This window comes from Panthera onca, chromosome A1, assembly GCF_046562875.1.
Source record: "Panthera onca isolate mPanOnc1 chromosome A1, mPanOnc1 haplotype 2, whole genome shotgun sequence".
In the NCBI taxonomy this organism is placed as follows: domain Eukaryota; kingdom Metazoa; phylum Chordata; class Mammalia; order Carnivora; family Felidae; genus Panthera; species Panthera onca.
In genome coordinates, this window is record NC_138339.1 from 929,117 (window position 1) to 951,498 (window position 22,382).

At 61.7% G+C, this 22,382-nt stretch overlaps 1 protein-coding gene across 4 annotated transcripts in view; it reads right to left on the reverse strand.

Moving 5' to 3' along the window:
• Positions 1–22,382, reverse strand: part of LPCAT1 (lysophosphatidylcholine acyltransferase 1) — a 46,049-nt gene that overhangs the window by 16,958 nt on the left and 6,709 nt on the right. For all 4 annotated transcript variants that reach the window (XM_078444161.2, XM_078444162.2, XM_078444156.2 and 1 more), the window contains exons 2-6: positions 11,602–11,744; positions 5,884–6,098; positions 4,367–4,479; positions 1,319–1,379; positions 717–775 (exon numbers count right to left, since the gene is read on the reverse strand). In XM_078444161.2, coding sequence (XP_078300287.2) covers positions 717–775; positions 1,319–1,379; positions 4,367–4,479; positions 5,884–6,098; positions 11,602–11,744 — 591 coding nt within the window. The remainder of the gene's footprint in view (positions 1–716; positions 776–1,318; positions 1,380–4,366; positions 4,480–5,883; positions 6,099–11,601; positions 11,745–22,382) is intronic.

Consider the following 22,382-nt stretch of genomic DNA (forward strand, 5'->3'; position numbering starts at 1 on the left):
TGTCACAAAGACACAGTGGGACAGAGACGCAGCTCGGTGTGACAAACCCACCTCCTGTGTCCTCCGTCAAGAAACAGTCCAGCGCATCCAGTGCCCAGGCAGGGCCCAAGGACACGAGTCCCTGTGGCCCAGTCTCAGCTACGAGAGCCCGACGCCTGTCGAGGTACAGGGACGTCCCCCTGGCAGGGGTTCTGGCAGAAGTGAGATGCTCTTGCAGAGGTGGCAGCGGAGGGCACGGGGGCCTGTGACCAGAACCTGCTGAGGCTTCGTCCAGCTCCCTGCCTCCCCTGAGCTGGGGGTCCGTCAGGATCACCCAGGCACTCGGAGCCCCACACGCCCCTTCTTTTACTCTGCTCTGTCACAAGCAAAGACCTCTGCACGGAGCCAGACGCACGACAACGGCGTGTTAAATACCAAGTCACTTAGTTCCTTTCCCTCCTGCCGTCTCCAGCCTTTCAGAACTTAAGTACTCTTAATTTTAATGTTTCCCGGTAAACAGGCAGTGAAGGCTCCTGGGGACATGGGGGCCCGTCTCACATCAAACCATCAGACCGAACAGAGAGGAAGGGCCTCCGCTCACGACCCACAAAAACAGGACTTCACGCACGAATACTGAAGCGTTCTGGAACGTCGGGATTGACTAGAAACGGCGCCTGAAACGTCTTCAAACTCTCATTCCCAGGTAAATCACCGGAATCCCCGGGAAACATGCTCACCAGTTTGTTCGGGTACCGCAGAACCACAGGCTGGACAGGAACTCCTGGGATGAACGCACCTGCGGGGGAAAGGGCAGCGTCCTAGTTCCCGAGCCGCGGGCCCCGCGCTGGCGCCTCTCATGCTGGTCTTGGAGTTAACGTGAGCTTTTCTCCCTCACCCTCCTGGTCAGAAGTCTTATTAAGGTGCCTGGAGGGACCCTCAACATGGCTGCCAGCTGTGAAATCTCAGGGGAACCCCAGGCTCACAGCCCGTCCCGCAGGAGCGTCTCCGGCCTGGGGTGTACTTTTGTGGGAAATCTGGGAGGCACCGGTGGGAGCAAGGGCTCCCCTGCTTTCTCGAGGAGGAATTTCTCTGTGGAATTAAGAAAACTACAGGGGCACCTGGGTGGCTCAGTCGGTCGAGCGTCCGACTTCAGCTCAGGTCATGATTTCACAGTTCGTGGGTTCGAGCCCCGCGTCGGGCTCTGTGCTGACAGCTCGGAGCCTGGAGCCTCCTTTGGATTCTCTGTCTCCCTCTCTCTCTGCGCCTCCCCTGCTTATGCTCTGTCTCTCTCAAAAATGAATAAAATGTTAAAAAAAATTAAAAAAAAACCCCTACATACCAGGCTTGAAGGTAATTAGGCACGTCCTGTTGGTACATGTTCCTTCCGGAAAAATCATGATCTTGGAGAAATGAAAAGGAAAAAAGGGGGATCTTAGACATAATTCAGAATACAATCTATTTTCTCTGCTGCTGACATACTTCAGATGTTTAATCTACTCCGTTGAAACAGGTCAGACACAGGACGAAGGCATACCCGGACGGATTTCCTCTCCAAGCACAGGTTCTACTAAAGTCTGGAAGTGCAGACCTACACACAACACAGCCTCCTTCGAGTGTGCAAAGGGGTGTGCTCACGAGGGGGTGTGCTCACGAGGGTGTGCTCACAAGGGGTGTGCTCACGAGGGGGAGTGCTCACGAGGGGGAGTGCTCACGAGGGGGAGTGCTCACGAGGGTGTGCTCACAAGGGGGGTATTCACGAGGGGGAGTGCTCACGAGGGGGTGCTCACAAGGGGGGTATTCACGAGGGGGAGTGCTTACGAGGGGGTGTGCTCACGCGGGGGAGTGCTCACGAGGGTGTGCTCACAAGGGGTGTGCTCACAAGGGGGAGTGCTCACGAGGGTGTGCTCACAAGGGGGGTATTCACGAGGGGGAGTGCTCACGAGGGGGTGCTCACAAGGGGGAGTTCTCACGAGGGTGTGCTCACAAGGGGGGTATTCACGAGGGGGAGTGCTCACGAGGGGGTGCTCACAAGGGGGAGTTCTCATGAGGGTGTGCTCACGAGGGGTGTGCTCACGAGGGTGTGCTCACAAGGGGGGTATTCACGAGGGGGAGTGCTCACGAGGGGGTGCTCACAAGGGGGAGTTCTCACGAGGGGTGTGCTCACGAGGGGTGTGCTCACAAGGGGGGTATTCACGAGGGGGAGTGTTCACGAGGGGGAGCGCTCACGAGGGGGTGCTCACGAGGGGGATTTCTCACAAGGGTGTGCTCATGAGGGGTTGCTCATGAGGGGAGTACTCACGAGGGTGAGTGCTCAGGAAGGGGAGTGCTCACGAGCGGTGTGCTCACAAGGGGGGTATTCACGAGGGGGAGTGCTCACGAGGGGGTGCTCACAAGGGGGGTATTCACGAGGGGGAGTGCTCACGAGGGGGTGCTCACAAGGGGGAGTTCTCACGAGGGTGTGCTCACGAGGGGTGTGCTCACAAGGGGTGTGCTCACGAGGGGGAGTGCTCACGAGGGTGTGCTCACAAGGGGGGTATTCACGAGGGGGAGTGCTCACGAGGGGGTGCTCACAAGGGGGAGTTCTCACGAGGGTGTGCTCACGAGGGGTGTGCTCACAAGGGGTGTGCTCACGAGGGGGAGTGCTCACGAGGGGGTGCTCACAAGGGGGGTATTCACGAGGGGGAGTGCTCACGAGGGGGTGCTCACAAGGGGGAGTTCTCACGAGGGTGTGCTCACGAGGGGTGTGCTCACAAGGGGTGTGCTCACGAGGGGGAGTGCTCACGAGGGTGTGCTCACAAGGGGGGTATTCACGAGGGGGAGTGCTCACGAGGGGGTGCTCACAAGGGGGAGTTCTCACGAGGGTGTGCTCACGAGGGGTGTGCTCACGAGGGGGTGTGCTCACGAGGGTGTGCTCACAAGGGGGGTATTCACGAGGGGGAGTGTTCACGAGGGGGTGCTCACAAGGGGGAGTTCTCACGAGGGTGTGCTCACGAGGGGTGTGCTCACGAGGGGGTGTGCTCACGAGGGTGTGCTCACAAGGGGGGTATTCACGAGGGGGAGTGCTTACGAGGGGGTGTGCTCACGAGGGGGAGTGCTTACGAGGGGGTGTGCTCACGAGGGTGTGCTCACAAGGGGGGTATTCACGAGGGGGAGTGCTTACGAGGGGGTGTGCTCACGAGGGGTGTGCTCACGAGGGTGTGCTCACAAGGGGGGTATTCACGAGGGGGAGTGCTTACGAGGGGGAGTGCTTACGAGGGGGTGTGTTCACGAGGGGGAGTGCTCACGAGGGTGTGCTCACAAGGGGGGTATTCACGGGGGGGAGTGCTTACGAGGGGGTGTGCTCACGAGGGGTGTGCTCACAAGGGGTGTGCTCACGAGGGGGAGTGCTCACGAGGGTGTGCTCACAAGGGGGGTATTCACGAGGGGGAGTGCTCACGAGGGTGTGTTCACAAGGGGGAGTTCTCACAAGGGTATGCTCACGAGGGGGAGTGCTCACGAGGGTGTGCTCACAAGGGGGGTATTCACGAGGGGGAGTGCTCACGAGGGTGTGTTCACAAGGGGGAGTTCTCACAAGGGTGTGCTCACGAGGGGGTGTGCTCACGAGGGTGTGCTCACAAGGGGGGTATTCACGAGGGGGAGTGCTTACGAGGGGGTGTGCTCACGAGGGGTGTGCTCACAAGGGGTGTGCTCACGAGGGGGAGTGCTCACGAGGGTGTGCTCACAAGGGGGGTATTCACGAGGGGGAGTGCTCACGAGGGGGTGCTCACAAGGGGGAGTTCTCACGAGGGTGTGCTCACGAGGGGTGTGCTCACAAGGGGGGTATTCACGAGGGGGAGTGTTCACGAGGGGGAGCGCTCACGAGGGGGTGCTCACAAGGGGGATTTCTCACAAGGGTGTGCTCATGAGGGGTTGCTCATGAGGGGAGTGCTCACGAGGGTGAGTGCTCAGGAAGGGGAGTGCTCACGAGCGGTGTGCTCACGAGGGTGTGCTCGCGAGGGTGTGCTCACAGCTGCTATGAGGCCCAGGTGCTGCCGCCCGGGGACACACTGCCAGTGCAGAGTGGGCGCCCACAGAGACACAGGCAGCGAAGGCACACAGATGAGGCCGTGGGCGGAAGGACCCGGGCCGGGCCAGAGCGGCAACACCACACACGCGGTTAAACTCCTCCCCAGTCGGAGTTGCAATCACTGGGACTCACGCTGACCCCGGCGACATAATAGAAGTCTCCCCGACGCTGGAAAATACGGCTCACGTGGCCACGCGGCCGCTCTCAAGCGTGGGGCAGCCCAGGGGCACAGGGGCCCGGCCCTTTGGGTCCCCACCGCCCAGCCCCACCTCTAAGTTCACATCTCTCAGGACAGGTGTGCCGAACACGCGACTGTGCTACCTGTGGCCACTTTCCATTCGACTGTGCCCGCCTCCTGATCTCCTCCACGGTCTTCCTGCGGGAATCCTGGTCCGACCGGGACACGAACACCGGCCGGATGTACTTTATCAGAGCTGGAAGGGAAGGGAGGCACTCGTGTGGGAACAGGCCACAGGACGGGAGGACGGGACAGCAGTGGACCTGAGGGGCAGGCTGCAGTCGAGTAGGAGGTGGGGGGGGCTCACTCCCAGTAGGAGGGGAGGACTCGCTCCTAGTAGGAGGTGGGGGGACTCACTCCCAGTAGGAGGGGGGAGGACTCACTCCCAGTAGGAGGGGAGGACTCACTCCCATAAGGGGGGGAGGACTCACTCCCAGTAGAAGGGGGGAGGACTCACTCCCAGTAGGAGGTGGGGGGGACTGACTCCCAGCAGGAGGTGGGGGGGGACTCACTCCCAGCAGGAGGTGGGGGGGACTCAGTCCCAGTAGGAGGTGGGGGGAATCACTCCCAGTAGGAGGGGAGGACTCGCTCCTAGTAGGAGGGGGAGGACTCACTCCCGGTAGGAGGGAGGAGAACTAACTCCCAGAAGGGGGGACGACTCACTCCCAGCAGGAGGCGGGGGGGCTCACCTCCAATAGGAGGGGAGGACTCAGTCCCAGAAGGGGGACTCACTCCCAGTTGGAAGGGGAGGACTCACTCCCGGTGGGAGGGAGGAAGACTCACTCTCAGGAGGGAGGAGGACTCAATCCCAGTAGGAGGTGGGGGGGACTCACTCCCATAAGGGGGGAGGACTCACTCCCAGCAGGAGGGGGGAGGACTCACTCCCAGCAGGAGGTGGGGGGACTCACTCCCAGTATGAGGGAAGGAGGACTCATTCCCAGTAGGAGGTGGGGGGACTCACTCCCAGTAGGAGTGGGGAGGACTCACTCCCAGTAGAAGGGGGGAGGACTCACTCCCAGTAGGAGGTGGGGGGGGACTCACTCCCAGCAGGAGGTGGGGGGGACTCACTCCCAGCAGGAGGTGGGGGGGCTCAGTCCCAGTAGAAGGGGGGAGGACTCACTCCCAGGAGGGGAAGACTTGCTCCTAGGAGGAGGGGGAGGACTCACTCCCGGTAGGAGGGAGGAGGACTAACTCCCAGAAGGGAGGAGGACTCACTCCCAGCAGGAGGCGGGGGGGCTCACTCCCAGAAGGGGGGGAGGACTCACTCCCAGTAGGAGGGGGGAGGACTCACTCCCAGTAGGAGGTGGGGGGGGACTCACTCCCAGCAGGAGGTGGGGGGGCTCACTCCCAGTAGGAGGGGAGGACTCAGTCCCAGTCGGAGGGGAGGACTCACTCCCAGAAGGGGGGGAGGACTCACTCCCAGTAGGAGGGGGGAGGACTCGCTCCCAGTAGGAGGGGGAGGACTCGCTCCCAGCAGGAGGGGGGAGGACTCGCTCCCAGCAGGAGGGGGGAGGACTCGCTCCCAGCAGGAGGTGGAGGGGACTCGCTCCCAGTAGGAGGGGGGACTCACGCCCCACATGGGGACGGGGAGCTCACTCACTTCCCCATATTGGGATGTTTCTGCTCTCTGCCTTCATCACGATGGAGGACATCGTCATGGTGACGGCGATGGCGTCGAAGTAGGAGGAATGGGGTGCCAGAGTGAGGATGGCAGCCTCAGAGGGTGGGGCCCGCTGCCCCTTCACCACCAGCCAGTGGAAGCCTCCGGCAAACCACATGGCACGCATGATGGCCTTGAGCAGGACGTCCACGACCCTGCAAAAGAAGGTGCTGTGGTCAAACCGAGGCAGGGCAGGGGGGTCGCAGGCCGGCTCCGTCGCGGCTTGTGAGCGTGAGGCCGGCCCCGTGCACGTGGACCCGACCTGTCAGGCCATCCAGGGTGCCGTCCAGGCTGATCCGAAACGTGCACCGGCCGGAGGAGGGAAGAAAACAGGTGCTGTGCTCTCGTCCCTCTGTGTAGATGTGCAACATTGTGACTTTGTCAGGAAAACGGAAGTGGCTGTGCCACGCTCCACAGCAGTGTAAAGACACAGAGTCCCGACCTCACAGACTCCGGGGCCGCAAGCACTGGGAGGTGACAGATTCGCATCCTGAGCACGGAGGTTTTAAAGAAACATCAGCCCGCTAAAACACCCGAAATGCAATTAAAATCAGGAGCGAAGTCAGGCCGAGACCAGGAGCAGAGGCCTGCGGTGAGAAACCACGGTCCCACCTCCCTCAGGCTGCCCGTGGTCCCAGGACCAGATGCCACGCTGTTAAGCCTTTTCTAGATGAGATCAGGTGGACGATGACTTTGGAAAGAAAGTAAAAGTCAGCCTAGATGAACTGAATTTGCTTCCTATTTAGTTTTAGATGTACGAGAATACAGACATTTTGAATCTGCACATCCTTCCGTCGTAATCTCTGACCAGCATTTCCACGTCACCGGAACTACGCCGGGGCCAGTGGCACGGGCTGTCCACGGTGCAGTCCACGGCGAGAAGGGGTCACCTCTGTGTGGACGCAGATGACAGGACTGAGCGACAGAAAAGAGCCGGAAATCTCACGGGACGGATCCCCTCAAGAGAGTTCTGGAAGACGAGGCCCGACGGCTCTGAGCAGCAGTCCCTCACGGGGCCGCCTTGAGCCGCCGTCGCCTGCAGGGGATGAACAATCCCGGTGTGGCTGTACACTGCTGGGGGCCAGGCTCACACATCCCCACAACCGGGTGTGATCAGTTGCTTACGTGTCCAAGCGCACACCGCTAACCGTGTCTGTGTGCGTGTGTGCCACTTTTCCTAACAGGAACACGTACAAGAATCAGAGCCGGCCGACACCTGCGGATGCGTGAGGAAGGAGGCACCGGGCAGGCTGTGGCGGAAGGGGAGCCAGTCCCGGGAGGTCGGGTGCAGGCGAGGGGGGCTGGTGGGAAGTGGGGACCAAATCCTGATGCTTCTGTGGGACACACACCCACCACCCCTCAGGCCAGCAGGCCAGAGGGCACTAAGCAGAAGCGGGCGGGGCGGGCGGATGCACCACCCGTGACGATTCTCTGAGATCTCGGGGAATGCCATCCCCAGGACACCGCCCACTGGGAAGAGCCGGCCTGCGGACGTGGAGCAGGCCTCCTGGCCCGACGCCTCCCGGCCAGGCTCAGGCAGCAACGACAAGCCTGAGGTGCCCGGAGCGTTTCCTGGGAATAGAGAGGCAGGACACAGATCTACACGCACAAGGGCATTCTTGCTGCATCGCCCAGGCGGGAGCCCAAGAACCTGAGACGTGAGCACAACCAGCCCCGTGATGGAGAAGAGACCGACCGGGGGAGAGGCTGCGGTCCACACCGTCCTCGAGCTGCTAGAATGCAGAACGGGGCGCTGTGAAAGGAGCAGAGGACGAGGCAACAGTCTGGCAAATCCAGTCTCTTGCTGCAGAAGCAGCCAGTTCCCTGGGAAGCTGAGGAGTGAGCAGGATTCCCCCGGGAACAGGCAGGGAAGAAAGGACGGCACTTTGGACACGAAAAACTTAACACGAAACCACAGACTCCTACAACTTCCTTCGAGAATTTTTCAAATTCCCAAGGACGGACAGAAGATGCCAAAACTTCCAGAAGAGCAGATGGGCTACCCGGGCACCACGGCACACTCACATCTTCGCGGCCCCGGGGACGGAAGGTCTGGAACCCGTCGTCTGCGCCCTGACAAGCTACCCGTCAACACCGAGGGGAAAACAAAGACTCCCGGACATGAAACGCGCCTCAGTTTCTCCTGCTTGTCCTCTGAGAAAAGACCCCGATGCTCCACAAAATCTTGGAGAAAAGAAACAAGGGAAAAAAAGAACCCCAAACCAGGCTGAGGAGACAGACGACGCCCCAACCTGCAGAAAGTCGCTGCACCCAGCAGAAGAGGAATGTGTGGGGGGGGGCCGGGGGCTCGGGGACCCCCAGGAGGAGAGCATCGTTGCAGCGTGGACACGAGGGGGCAGAAGTGCAGGCTATGCTCGGGCTCAGCATCCCGTTAGCAACAGGCGAACGAGAGTCTGTAACTGGAAAGGAGGTTCGATGGGGTCCTAAGAGCGGGGCTCTGGCGCGATGGGACAGGTGTCCCGTGAGAGACAGACCACAGCTGCCCGCCAGGTGAGGACCTCGAGAGAGCACGTGCGCAGGCCAGGAGCCGGATCTGCCCGATTCCAGCCCCCGCAACCTCGCGCTGTTCCCCAGCCTGTGGCACGTGGCTGCGGTGGCCCAAGGGGACTACCACCGGCCCTTCCTAACCACGTGAGTGGGCCCAAGAGGCAACGCCGAGGACCATCCTCCACCGCTGGCCCGCTGGTCGGGTTTTGCAAGAAGATGGCCGGTTGTTTCCACGACTGCGATTGGAAGTGTCTTGTGAGACTGTTCATTCCTCCCTTCCCTGGAGCCCCAAGGCTTTTGCTTTAGCAAGTCCGAATGGCAGGAGCTTACATTCGGCAAAGACCCTCCCGGACGGAGGAGCATCAGCCCGCTCAGACCCGCACGGCTCTGCAAGGTGTAAAGCTGCACACCTCCCAGCCGACCCCACGACTCTCCCGCACAGGCCCGTGCGCACTAATCCGTTTCCTCCTAACTCCTGAGTCCCTGGATCAGGCATCTCGTCTCCACGTTCTCCTTTAAGGAGTTCAGTGTTGATGGTACTCGTGTTTTCCCTCCAGCACCAGACCCAGCACAGGGCTGTGCATGGCTCGCTCACACACACACACACACACACACACACACACACACACACACTCGTGTACATGCCCACATTTGCATATACACATGCATTCACATATATACACATGCACGTGCTTGTATACAAACACACATGCACACATACACACTCACGTACATACCTATACGTGCATGTATACATGCACATGCTTGCACATGTGCACACACATACGCATGCACATGCTTGTACACACATATGCGCATGCACACTCATGCACACACCCACATGCGCATATACACGTGCACACATTTGCACACATGCATATACATTCACACGTATATACACATGCAATGCTTGTACACACATATACACACACACTCATGTACACACCCACACACGCATATACACGTGTGCACACACATACACACCTGCACGTGCATGTACATACACACAAACGCTCACACACAACACACGCACACTCACATGCCCACACATGTGTGTACGCATGTGCTCACATGCTCACACACACATATACACATTCATACATATATGCACATGCACATGCTTGTACACACACATACACACATGCTCACATACAGGTACACATATGCACGTGCACATGCTTGGACACACACACACACATGCTTGCACTCCCACACAGGCATGTATTCCTGGTCAGACACATATAAACGTATACACACTCATACATGTGTGCACAGTGACGTGCGGTCTCCATGGACACAGACACCTCTATTTCTCACTGCCGAGGACACTTCTCAGGCATGCTCTGGGCACACGAGGCACCTGGGAGGCAGTGGCCCATCTGTCACCGAAGGAGCCACGTGGAGCCGCACGGGGTGGGCACGGGGAATGGAGAGCAGCCCGGAGTCCCGTACTTTGAAAAGACAGAATCTGCACTGTGTGTGTGGACAGAGGAGGGGATCCCAGCCCAGAGCTGAAGAAGGAAGGAATTAAGACAAAAATGCCAGGAAGTCGTGTTAACCTATCAGGACTCAAACCTCAAATTTTTAGTCAAATCACTTGTAATTTGTCAAAAACTACAAAAAATTCTGCTTTCTAGCTATGGATTCTCAACCTAGCGACACTGAAATTCTGGTTTCTATTCGGTGTAGATTTTGTTTGATTACATATTTGATACTAAATCCCTGTTTTAGGGCTAAAACATTGAAAAACACCCTCCAGGTTAAGCAAGCTCTTCAAAGAGAATTAAGAAACCCAAAAAGTCAGAACGAGGACCCCAGAGCCAGTGATGACCCCAGTGGACAGGAATGCCAAGCAGCTGTCCCTCCCTCGGGACCTGCTTCCTGGCATCCCCGGGCCAGGGGCTGTGCTGGGGACAGAATGGGAACAGGTCACGGCCTGCCTTTGGGACCTCCGGGAGGGAGACAGACCGTGGCTCACTTGGCACCGATGATGGTCCAAGAACGTGAAACACGGCAGGGGGTGCACACAAAGACCCTGTGTGAGGGGTCCCCCAGGCACCCGGACCGTCCCCAGGCACGGCCACACCATACTCCTCACTGGCTCAGCAAACGCTCGACTTGAAATTGGCCGTCTTTGCCCCGCATGTCAGTGCCCTGTGTGAGCACGACAGGTGCGTGTCGGGACCACGGGCGCCGAGGACCCGCCAGCTCCCGCCTGCCGGCCGTGGGCATGGTGTTCCCGAAGAGCAGAGAGCAGACACGCTCCCGGTGCGGGAAGTCGAGCCTGTCCCTCAAACCCCTTAAGGCCCGGGAGCGAATACCCTGGGCTCCGTCTGCCCTGGCGACTCCACCCTCCTGGGCGGTACGCAGGTCAGCGGGTGTGGCTGGGCTCCGGCAGAGCTGTTGGTAAACCGAGTGCAGCTGGACCTGGCGTGTGCACCTTTCTGCTGACCCCTGTGCAGGCCTAGTAGTAACTCTTTCTGAACAGACCGTTCAAGGGCCCCGTATGGCTGACGGGAGGCGTTAGGGTGTGGAGAGCGGGGAAGTCTCCGGGTTTACGACAGAAACGACAACTTCCAGGACGCTGGAAATACTTCTCGCAGCCCTCCTGACACTCGCCACCTTCATTTACTAACGCGTATACTCTGCGAACAGCTTTAGGAAGAAACAAGAAAACACTGTGGTTTCATTTAACTTCCTGAGGTCCACGCTGGGTCTCTGGCTGAGACGTATTCACAACTCGTCCGTCTACAGACGGCTCTCCTTTGTCAGTATCTGGTGAGCAAACGCAGGGGACCTTCCAGGTGTACGAAGCAGGGAGGGTCGCTGGACCCTGCGGGGAGACCAGACCAGCGAGAAGGACAGATGCCGGCCGACACACAGCCTCGCAGGGCTGGGGACACGGAAACCCGCGGGGAATCTCTGTGCTGAGGACACGCCAACAGCAGCCCGGCCCCGAAGGACCCCCTCAGGGCAGGGGTGCGGTGGGGGCACGGCAGGGGCGGAACCGGCCACTCCCCGAGGGGAAGGGGGCACGTGGCCGGCGGTGTCCCGGCCGGGAGAGGGCAGCCTGGCGTGCTCCGGGCCCAGGCCGGGGAGGAAGGCCGGAGAGGCCGGGGTACGCGGTGGCCCTGCAGACGGGTGACTTACTTCCGCCACGAGGCCGGGGACGGCTCGGGCTCCCTCTCCGAGGACCCCAGCGTGGCGAAGAACGTGAAGGGCCAGGCGAGCAGCATCGCGATCAGGACAAGCAGCAGCCGGATGGGGAAGAGTGTCAGCGTCATGAAGGCCATCTGGGAAGACAGAGGCGAGGTCATTCCAGAACCGGAGGACTCCGCACGGGAAGCCAGCCCCGGAGCTGGCGTGGAAATGCCACGCCTGCCCTCACACGTGGCGGTAAGTGGCCAGGACGTCCTGCCGAGGCTCTGGGCTGCACCGCCGTCCCCCAACCCCGGTGCCCACAGTCCCGCACCTGAGCCCCTCTGGGGCCGGCCCCGGCACACGCCTGAGCCCCAGCACAACCCGGGGACGCCTCTGCAGCGCTGGGGTTCCCCGCGGTGAGGCGGATGTGGGAGCTCAGGGAGCACTGGGGACGCCCGTGACTCTCCAGCCCCAGGGCATCACGGGCGGGAGCCCAGCAGAGAACGGGGCACAGCCAGCCCACCTCCAAACGGGCAGTCTGGTCGGGGTGACAGCATGGGAGGGGCTCTGTGGGGATGGGCACATGGTTCACCAGAGGGGTCAGGGCAGGAACACGGTGGACAGATGGCCATTCCTAAAACCAAGCGCCCGTGCGCACAGAACCAGGCTGTGGTCCCCGCCTGGGGGCACACGCCTGGGGACACACGCAGTCTCAGAGGGCCAGCATCTCAGCAATCAGGGAGGAAACAGGGCAGGGGACGGATGGCAAAGCCTAAACTTACAAAGGATTGGTGATCAACAGATGCAACTTACAATTATTTGCAGTAACACACGCTTTGAACGTGTAGGTTTGGGCGCAGGGAGGACAGAAAAGACAGGCCAGGAGAAAGTGCACAGCGACGTCTCCCAGCTCCCGGCCGACCGGCTGCACGGCCCACGGCCGCCCCCCTGCTCGTCCGTTACCCACACCGGACGGCCCTGCGGTTTCTCTGCAGGCGCTCCCGGGTCCCCTGTCAGGAGCAGCACCACCCAGCAGGTGGGAGACAAGCCGTGTGTGTGAGTTTAAACCGTCTAGTGGCCCCACAAGGTGAGGAAGTGAACGTAGCACAGACATCACATCTGCTGTCCTGTGGTTGATGCTGGTGACGACGTTTCCCACCAAGTGCGGACTTGCTCTGGGCTCTAGCAGATGTGCTTTGCTGACGAGAAAGTACCGTCCCGCCCCTGGGTTTCTGGGAGTTGGGTTTGCTCTACGTCACGAATGGGTGAACGCGACCCGCTGTCCTTCCTGCTTCTAGTGTTTGTTTGCTCAGCCCGCGTCCGCCACATGCTGCTTTTAGACGTTGAGAACCTTGGTCACAGCGCTGGGGTTTCTTTTTTTTCATGTTTATTTTGAGAGATAGAGAGCACAAGCAAGGGGGGCAGAGAGAGGGAGAGAGAACCCCAAGCAGGCTCCCCGCTGTCAGCACCGAGCCCCGCGTGGGGCTCGACCCCACAAACCGTGAGACCATGACCTGAGCCGAAACCAAGAGTCGGGGATTTTTTAAGGAACTGCTGAGTCTGCTCACCGATGCGTCGCTGGGTCGAGTCGGGGGCAAGCCTGACCCACAGCTTCCCTCCGGCGATCCCGTGGCGTGGCCCCCTCTGCACACCAGCGAGCTGCCTCTCGGGGGAGTTTCCACGGAGATGCACACACAAGCACTGTTCTAATTTGATTTTTATCGCTTACCTAGGTGTCCCACTTCTTGTGATCCTTCAGTGCCTCTGCTACTGAGAAAATCCTCTCTGGGAGTCCCCAGCAGGTTTTTTCTCCCCTAACCAATCTCCCACCCCGCACGCGTCTTCAAGAGACCTGAGAAGCTGCCCGTGGCACTCTCCCGTGCCTCTCGTCACCCTGCCCTGCCGTGTAATCAGCATTGTTCGTGCCCTCTGAAACTCTTCTGCCTACGCTGACCGGTATTTTTCTACTCTATCAGTCTGTTTACTGAACCAGTTTTGGATGGGTTTACCGTCCCCGTGGACAGTCAGTCGGTCGTATGAATTTTAGCTCCTACAGGCACCCCGCTCTTACGCTGACTCTAACGTCCCTCTTAACTTCTTGAGGTAAAAGCACAGAGCGGTATTTTCAGAAGCGTCCCGTTTCCCACTGCCACACTGAGAACGCCCAGCTTTCTCCAGCCCCACGGTAAGTTCCGGACGGCTGGCTACGGGCGCCCCGGACGGCCTTTACACCTGCTGCCCGCGCGGGACGGGCCGAGGGACGACCGGGCAGCAAAGCACGTGAACAGAGCCCGCCAGGAAGTGTTCACACTGCGAGGGTGCGGTCACGATGCTGTCTGCCCGCCAGCGGGCCTACCCCCCGCTCTGGGTCGACAAAGACGGAACCACACGGGTTCCTGGAGGGCGTGGGAGCGCCAGCCCCGCCCCGTGCCTCTGAGAGCCACAGACGAGGACGGTGATGGGGCGGCGAGGGGTCCCCGGGGGGCGGCGTCCCGCTCCCTCCAGGGGTGACCCAGACCCGTCCGGTACCCCGGGTCAGGGCACGTGTGCCGCGCCTCACGTTGTTCCCGTGGGTGGCCAGCAGCTGTTGGACCCGGGACACAGCACGTGAGCGACCACAACCGACTGTGATGACAATTCGCACACCTCTTGCACGCATCCCGAGAACACCACCTGGTTTCCGAGTTTCACGGCGAGCGGGGAGGGGGCGTGTGAGTGCCCGGCACGGGCCGAGGCCCCCAGCTCACAGACGGGGCTCCTGCACAGTGTGGTGAGTGAGCGTCACAGGCCTGCAGTGACCGCCTGGCTGGGCCTGAAGGACGGGGAGAAGGTGGACACGGGTTTACGAGGGCCACGTGAGCGGCTTGGGGAAAGCGAGCACCTTCGGGGGCCCCGTGGGGTGCAGGAGGGCCCCGGCCACCTGGGCTAAGACCCCGTGTGTTTCCCGGGCTGCTCCCCAGGACCCCATGACCCTGCCTTGACCTTGCCCCAGCACTGGGCCCACGTGCTGTCCACTGGGCTCAGCCCCGCCCCGGAGAGGCAAACGGTCCCCAGAAGGGGCAGGACTCGGAAGGCTTCCTACAGCCTCTTCCAGAACGTTCTGTGGGCTATGGCCACTTCTCCTGAATTCCAGGCTACCGGCTGGTTGGACCCTCCTGTCCCCTTGCATCTTCTGGCCCACCTGCGTCCTTCCCAGGCCCGGCCGCCTCCCGGTGCCCTCGCTGTCCACCACACCCCGTGCCCAGCCTGTCGGAGCACACTCAGAGTTTCCAGCCACAGGACCACAGGCAGGGCAGCCGTGTCGGCCACACGGACGTTCTCAAGTGTGCTGGGGCCGAGGAAACGCGTGCTCAGAACGTCCTGGCTGGACTGGAAAACAAACAGGGCCACAAGCAGACGAAAGGGGCCAACTGCGCGGTTTCCAGGCAGTTCCGGCTCAACGTTCGGGAGGCACTGTCATTAGCAACTAGGCTGGACACGGTATTTCCTTCCCGGAGCCAGCGGGGGGCATCCCATTCCCCAGCGGGAGTGTGCCGGGAGGCAGAGGGGGGCCCCGGGGAGAGAGCGGGTCTCCGCTCCCCACAAGCTGAGTAAGACCCAGCTCTGTGCTGCACTCCCTGGCTGGGGAGTGCCCGCTCCCACCGGAGCCCCCCTCAGGGCGGCCCTGGGCCGGAGGGCGGGGTCAGCGGGGCCTCGGGGAGAGAACGCTACCCCCGCCCCGTGATGGCACAGGGCGGGGGCCAGGGCAGCAGTGGCACACGGGGAGGAACGCTGCAGACCAAGCAGGAAAAGGCTGCTAACACGGGACCCGCGTCCCCTCCAAGAGGCTCCGAGGGCTGCGGCCTGTCCCTGTCGGGAGCCCCAGTCACCCTCAGAAGTGCCAGGCTGGCCCTCCCATGAGCTGAGGGTTTATAACCCAGTCCCAGGGGCGCCCGCGGTGACAGTCCCTGGCTGAGTCGCTTCACGCTCCTTGGAAGCTGGCTTCGACACACGGTCCCATCGGAAAGGGGTCCCCAGGAACAGACGCCGCCCTCCAGGCTCACGGTTGCCCTGAGTCACAGAGCAGCTGTTCCGGCCCGGTATGCTCTGTCTGGAGTCCCCGCTGGAGCAGACCCAGGCGCAAGGAGACCCTCACGGCCGCCTGCAGGCTCCCGGCACTATTTCCTGCCAGACGGAACCAGGGCTCCTGGGCAAAGGCACTCCCGGCAGGGGCAGAAAACGTGGAAGGGGCACCTGGAGCCCAGCGGCACAGCGGAGACAGGGAAGGCGGGCAGAGGTCCCTGGGCCCGGGAGCCCCCGCGGCAGACATGCCACTGTGAGCACGGCAAGAGCCATCGATGCGGAAACGGAACTTCACACGTGCTCACGGGTCCACCAACCAGGCGCACACGCCCCACCTCACCGGGGGCCTCCGCGGACCCCAGAAGACCAGCTCCGAGTGGCACCCGGGCCAACAAGCACGAAGAATCAGGCACTGTGCCGTCCATCCCGAGACTGTCCCTTGGGGCGGCCACAGGGAGAACCCGGCAGTGTCCCCGCGGGCTTCCGGAACCCCACCACTCGCACACACCCACGTGAAGGGGCCTGTGTGGACGGAGACAGACATGTGAGCCGGGCGCCGTGTGGATGAGCCACCTGACAAGCCAACAGAAACAGAGCCTCCTGATTCTGGATCAGAAGACACGGGAGACACGGGGAGGCGATCGGTAAAACGCAGAGCAAGACGCTCAGGGACAAAAGCCCCAAACACACCGTAAGAAAATAAAAGCAAGGAGCTGGAAGGAGGCTCCAGGGGAGGACGTGTGTGAGGCTCCGGGGTTGATGCCCGCGGCCCTGCTCGAGACATGCGCACCCGTGAGCATCTACAGGTCAAGTCTGGGCTTTGCTTGCGGATCAGTGAGACCAGGGAGAGAGCGGGCATCGGCGAGGCCAGAGAGGCCGGAAGTTGGAGACTGCTGAGGTGGGCGAGGGTGGGCACGGGGCTCACTACGTTTTCTCTGCTTCAGTGTGAGGGGCTGAACCGTGGGCCCCCCTTCACGTACTGATGCCACAACCCCCAGCCCACCTCCCGACGTGCCCGTACTGAAGACAGGGCCTTGGAAAGGGTATTAAGGTACAATGAGGTCACCAGAGCAGACCCTAATTCCATAGGACAGGTGTCCTCATACGAAGAGGAGACTAGGTTACAGACACGCACAGAGGGACGGCCGGTGAGGACTCACGGAAGTCACGGCACCTCCACGCCAAGGAGAGAGGCCTCAGGAGTTACCCACTCTGCCCACACCCGGGTCTCGGACTCCCAGCTCCCAGGACCGGGACAGATAAACACCTGCTCTTAAAGCTGCAGGTCTGTGGGGTCAGCACCCGAGCACGCACACTGGCGTCTCTCTCAAACCTCCCGTAGGAAGACGGTTCTAACGTAAAACGTTCCCCGATTCCCAGTGACCGCACCGGATCTGGTGTCTGCAGCTGTGGTCACAACACCCCCGCTCAGGCTCACGTGGCAGCCACTCCCTCCTCTCTGCCAAGGCCACGAAGGCCACCAGGACCACCGACATCATCGTCACGCAAGCCGGTCCAAGTGCCTTGTGTTTCACAATCAACACAGAACCGCCGACAGGGTGCACGAGAGACAAAGACCTCGGGCGCACACGAGGAAGCGTCCCCGGTGTCTCCACCTGTGCCGCCCTGTGGCAGGCCAGGTCACTGCAGGGACACGTGTCCTCGCAGGGCGTGCACAGGCTGGCCAGGCACCGAGATACCGTGCGCCCCCAGCGCACACCGAGGGACCCCAGCCCGCGGTGCAAGGTGCTGTCGGGGGGAGGGCAGGTTGCAGGGAGACCGGGTTCCGGGGCCAGCGTGCTTTAACTGCAGAAAGGATAACCACCACCATCCAAAGGACACGAGAACGTGTTCCCAAATGCAGCAGAGAAAGATGCACCCTCCGTGTGATTTGAGAAAACAGGAGACACACACGGAGGCGCCTGCCGGCCACACGGTGACACACGGTCCTACCCTGCACTTAGCTCCACCCAGCGGCTTAGAAAGTCTCGGGGAATGACGCTCACACACGGCGAGCACCCCATCAGCCCGCAGGCCACACACGCCCCTCCTGGAGGCTGCTGGACACAGACGAACGAGAAAGCGAACGTGGGAGACCACAGCTCGGCACCGTGGCCACGAGGCTGAACACAGGGCCCCGGGGCCCACCGGCTGTGGTGGAGGCCAGGTGCACCTGGGGTTCTGCGAACAACCGTCCTCTCCCACGAAGCTGCGTGACAAGGCGCTACGGGTGACGGCTCAGGGAGCCTGTGTGTGCAGCTGGCGGGCCCAGCTCCCTGGGAGCCGCTCGCGTGGGTGTTGCTGCTAACAGCACAGCTGGATGGTGCCACCAGGGGACACTGAGCCGATGGTCGCTGTGTGACAGGTGCTGGTGGCCAGCCAGAGGGAGGAGCTTCGGGGATGGACCAGAAGAGACCGGCTCCCGGGGGAGGAGCTTCGGGGATGGACCAGAAGGGACTGGCTCCTGGGGGAGGAGCTTCGGGGATGGACCAGAAGAGACCGGCTCCCGGGGGAGGAGCTTCGGGGATGGACCAGAAGAGACCGGCTCCTGGGGGAGGAGCTTCGGGGATGGACCAGAAGGGACTGGCTCCTGGGGGAGGAGCTTCGGGGACAGACCCAAGGGGACCGGCTCCCGGGGGAGGAGACAGGGCTACCACCTTCACATCAGTTAGACCCCAGTGTTCGGACGGCACGTTCCTCCAGAACAACAGCCCAGTGAGCGCAGGGAAGGGAGACAATCCCGAAGGAGCGAGGCCCGGGGGGGGGGGGGGATGGTGGAGCCTGGATTAATGGGGCTGCTACAAATACAGTGAACACGGGAGAGGGTCCAGGGGGGACCACGGGCACCCTGAGCTGGCAGTGAGGTGCCATCTGAGCGGTGGCCTGCCCACACCCAGCAGGACGGGCTCCCAGGGCCAAGCAGGGAAGTCCCAGACTTGTGGACACTGGGGGGCTCCCAGCCCAGAGACCCAGCTCACTGGCTGAAGGGACGCCTCAGGACCAAGTCCCCGAAGGGCTGCGGTTCCGGGAGCCACACTGAGAGGGAACCAGCTAGCCCCATCAGGTAGGCCCGGTGGCTCAGGGGTTAGCGGGGCTCATCTTCTGAAAAGAGCCTGCATAGGGCTCAGGGGCTGAGGGCACCCCAGCGTCCGGGGTGGGTCTTGTAGTTTCCTCACACAGCACCCTGGGGGGCTGGCCTGGGTCGCTCCAGGCTCTTTCCACGAGGAGAGGAGAGATGAGACATACAAGTCTACAGAAAGATCACCAGGGCAACGTGGGATAAACAGAGGAGAACCCTACCTGGGGAATCGCTCTCTTCTCTTTGCCGTCACTTAATTAAAAATTCAAAAGCAAGTTGTTTTTGAAAATCCTGATTTAGAACAGACAGAATATTCCGAAACTGGGAAGCCAATGCCCAATGTCCCCCTGCCCCCCGAGCCTGGTCCAGGAGGGAGGCGGTCCGCAGAGCCATGTCCCCTGGGGCCACTGTCCCTCGACGCAGCAACAAAACACATACATCTACGTTTCCTTCTAAAGAACTTAGAAAACGTCCGGCAACTGTCACAGGAGAGCCATCAGCTGGCAGTCCAGCGCTGCCCTGCACAAACCCCCGGCCTCGGAGCCTCGGAAGGGGAGCGGCCACGCGGACCCAGTGCCCTACAGATGCCTGCCCAGCAAGCCGACCTCAGAAAGCACATCCCCTCTGTGTCCCCACAGGGGGACGGAGCAGGGGACGGGGAGCACACTGTGCCCCAAACGCACGCGGCAGGGGTGGGGATGACCACCTCCTTCCAGTAGCTTCCTTACTGGAAAGCAGACGGAGGGAGCCGCGCCCTGAACTGTGCCACAATGCTTCCACGTCCTCACACGCGGCTGCTCTCATGCAAAGACTCCCCTCCACGAAAAGACAAAACACGGAGCGAGGCTAGAAATCCGGGGTGGGGGCGGCGCAGGGACGTGGGGGGTCACGTCGGAGGCACAGCTCTGTCTTCACTGGGCCTCCTGCGTGACTGTCATTCTGTTTACTCTGGTGCCAAATCCCCATCGGACTGACCGTCCTTTCCTGGCTGATGTGTGCAGGTGATAGTCTTCTCGCCCCTGGGCTCCCACGGTCCTTCACTCTGAAGCCGTCTGTCCGGCCGTGTGACTGTCGGGCCACGCTCACCGCTACACAGAAGCTATTTTTTCTCAGCTCTCCCACTCAAACCTAAAATTAAATATAGCGTTCCTAAAACCTGCTTTTTCCCTCAACCCGCAGGCAGCCCTGGTCCTGTCCGTCCGGCGCCCCGGTCCTGTCTGTCCAGAAGCTTTCAAACCTCATTTCGAATACACTCACCCAACCTGGAGTTTCTGCAAAAGGACAGTCTTTTGGTAATTCACTCTGAGTTTGCAACCTGCAACGCAATCCAACGGCAGAGCCGTTTTCCCAGACACACACACACACATCGTGCCTGACACACTGCACTGGACGGCCTGGCTCGTCGGGCAGCAGCAAACAACTGTGCGGTTCCCTGTGGGATCAGAGTTGCTCTGTCCACGGCACCCCGGGGCACGCGCCCTGTAACCAAGGGAATCTGCACTACACGGTCCTCCTCACCTGCCCTTTGACGAGCGTCTGAGGGTCCGGGGGCGGAGGTCAGAGCCTTGCAGGGGCTCAGGCCTGTGTCTGGTCTGTCACCAGGCACTTCATGGGGCCCCATGTGCAGGCCCCCGGCACCAGGGCCCACACACAGTCCAGCTGGCGAGGGAGGCGTGAAGCCAAGCGCGTGGTCAGCGGGCAGCCGGGAGGGCAGTTCAGGGCCCCCGGTGAATGTAGCAGAGACGGAGGCACGGGGGGCCCCGAGGGGGCGGGCAGGGCACTCGGGGACATCAGGAGATGCCTGCCACACAGACTCCAGGTCCCCAGGAAAAACCACCAGGGGCTGGGCCCCCAGGCAGGGGAGGGACGCAGCGGCCGGTGGAGAAAGGCCTGGGAAAGCAGGGACCTCGGTGTCCCTGCTGCACAGACAAGAGAATGAAGGACTGGACGGGCCTGGGGGCAGAGAGGAAGACCCCCAGACCCCCGCCGCACTGTCACTGTCACGGCCGCCACCTCAGCTGCCCAGGCTCCCCTGCTGGCGCTCAGCCCTGAGAGCACACTGCTGGGCAGCGGCACGATGCCCCCTCCACTGAAGACCCGCTCCTACCTGAGCACCTCTGAGCTCCCAGGGCCCCTTGTGTGCCCCCGTCCCCCCCAGTCTGGGCTTCCCTGAGCTCTCGTCCGGGCCACATCAGGGTTTCAGCCCAAGTGCACCTGCAGGGAGCCCTGGGGGGGGGGGGGGGGGGCGGGCAGCGGCTCGGGCTGGGAGTAGGCAGAACACATGTGCTGGAGAACAAGTTCACCGGGCCAGTGCACGCACGCCAAGTATCTATCGAGAGCCAGAGCCAGCGTGCTCCCGACGCCCACACGGAATGCACACCAGTGGGGACAGCCCTGGCTGGCTCACAGCCCTGCGGGCAGCAGCAGGCGGGGGAGAGGGCTTGCCTGCGGGCAGGGGTGGGGAGGGGAGGGAGCACCTATCCTCCAGGGGAGGGGATGGGAGAGCTCCCCGCTACCTGCGTGGGGGAGGGGGCGGTTGTGGGTATTCGCTGCCGGCCCCTCCCCGGCTCAGATGGCCAGCAAACGCCCTCGCCCTCGGCCTCCGCCTCTCCTCGCCCCTCCCACCCACAGAGTTTCACGCAAAATCTCATTTCCTCAGGGTCTTCAGGACCCCTGAGCTAGAGCCCAGAGCTCTGTCCCCCCGGTCCCTGTGACTCCACGCTGCCAATCCTGTGCCCCCCCAGACGTGAAATTCCAGGCAGGCCAGAGGCCCTTCACGGGTCCCGGGTCACCCTGAGAACTTAGCGCCCCAGCCTGGCTCTCTTGGCAGGTGCTCAGGAACAGACCAGCGGGACAGAAGCCGAAACACCATAAAGAGTAAGATTTCTGGGCTGGACGTTCCACTCTGGGGACAAGGCTCACATCCAGAGCAGGAATTGGCCCCAGATCCCTATTTAAAGACTGTAGGAACTCAGCGACAACTGACCCGTTTCCACAGGCGTCTCACCTGTGGGGCCAGGACACCCTGTAATTACACGTCCTCAGAAAGGGAGCTTTCCAGGCAGAGCTCCCACCTACAGGGTGGCGGGAGCCCTCTCCCCCACAGATGGGTACAAGCCCAGGCTGGGAGCACAGCTGGAGGGGGGCACGTCCTGGTGAGGCACTGCGGGGGAGGGGGCGGCACATCCTGGTGAGGGAGGGACTGGGAGGGGAGGGCCGCCCCGCCCCCAGAGGCACAGTGCCTCCCCCAACCTAAGGGGGCTAAGGGGAGGGACCAGGACCTGACCAACCAACCAGGGAGTAGGCGGGAGCAGGGAGGGAGCACGGAGAAGGCCCCCTGTCCCTGTCCGCTGAGCAAAGGAGGCTCAGAAGCAAAGCACAGGGTCAGGATGCAGCGGGGCCTTTGGGGATGAGCACCTGAGTCCCTGTGCTCTGGCCGCACCAGGAGCTGTGAGCTAACCTGCCCACGAAGCGTCTGTTCCTCCCACAGCCGCTGCCCCGGACACAGCAGGGCCCGGCCCTGAAGCTCAGTCCTGACAAGGTGACGCTCAGGTCAGGTCCATCCATCCGAGGACACAGCCCGCAGCTCCTAACAGCAGTGTCTCAGGTTGGGGCGTGTCCTGGCACGGAAGGGGGCGCAAGGGTCCTG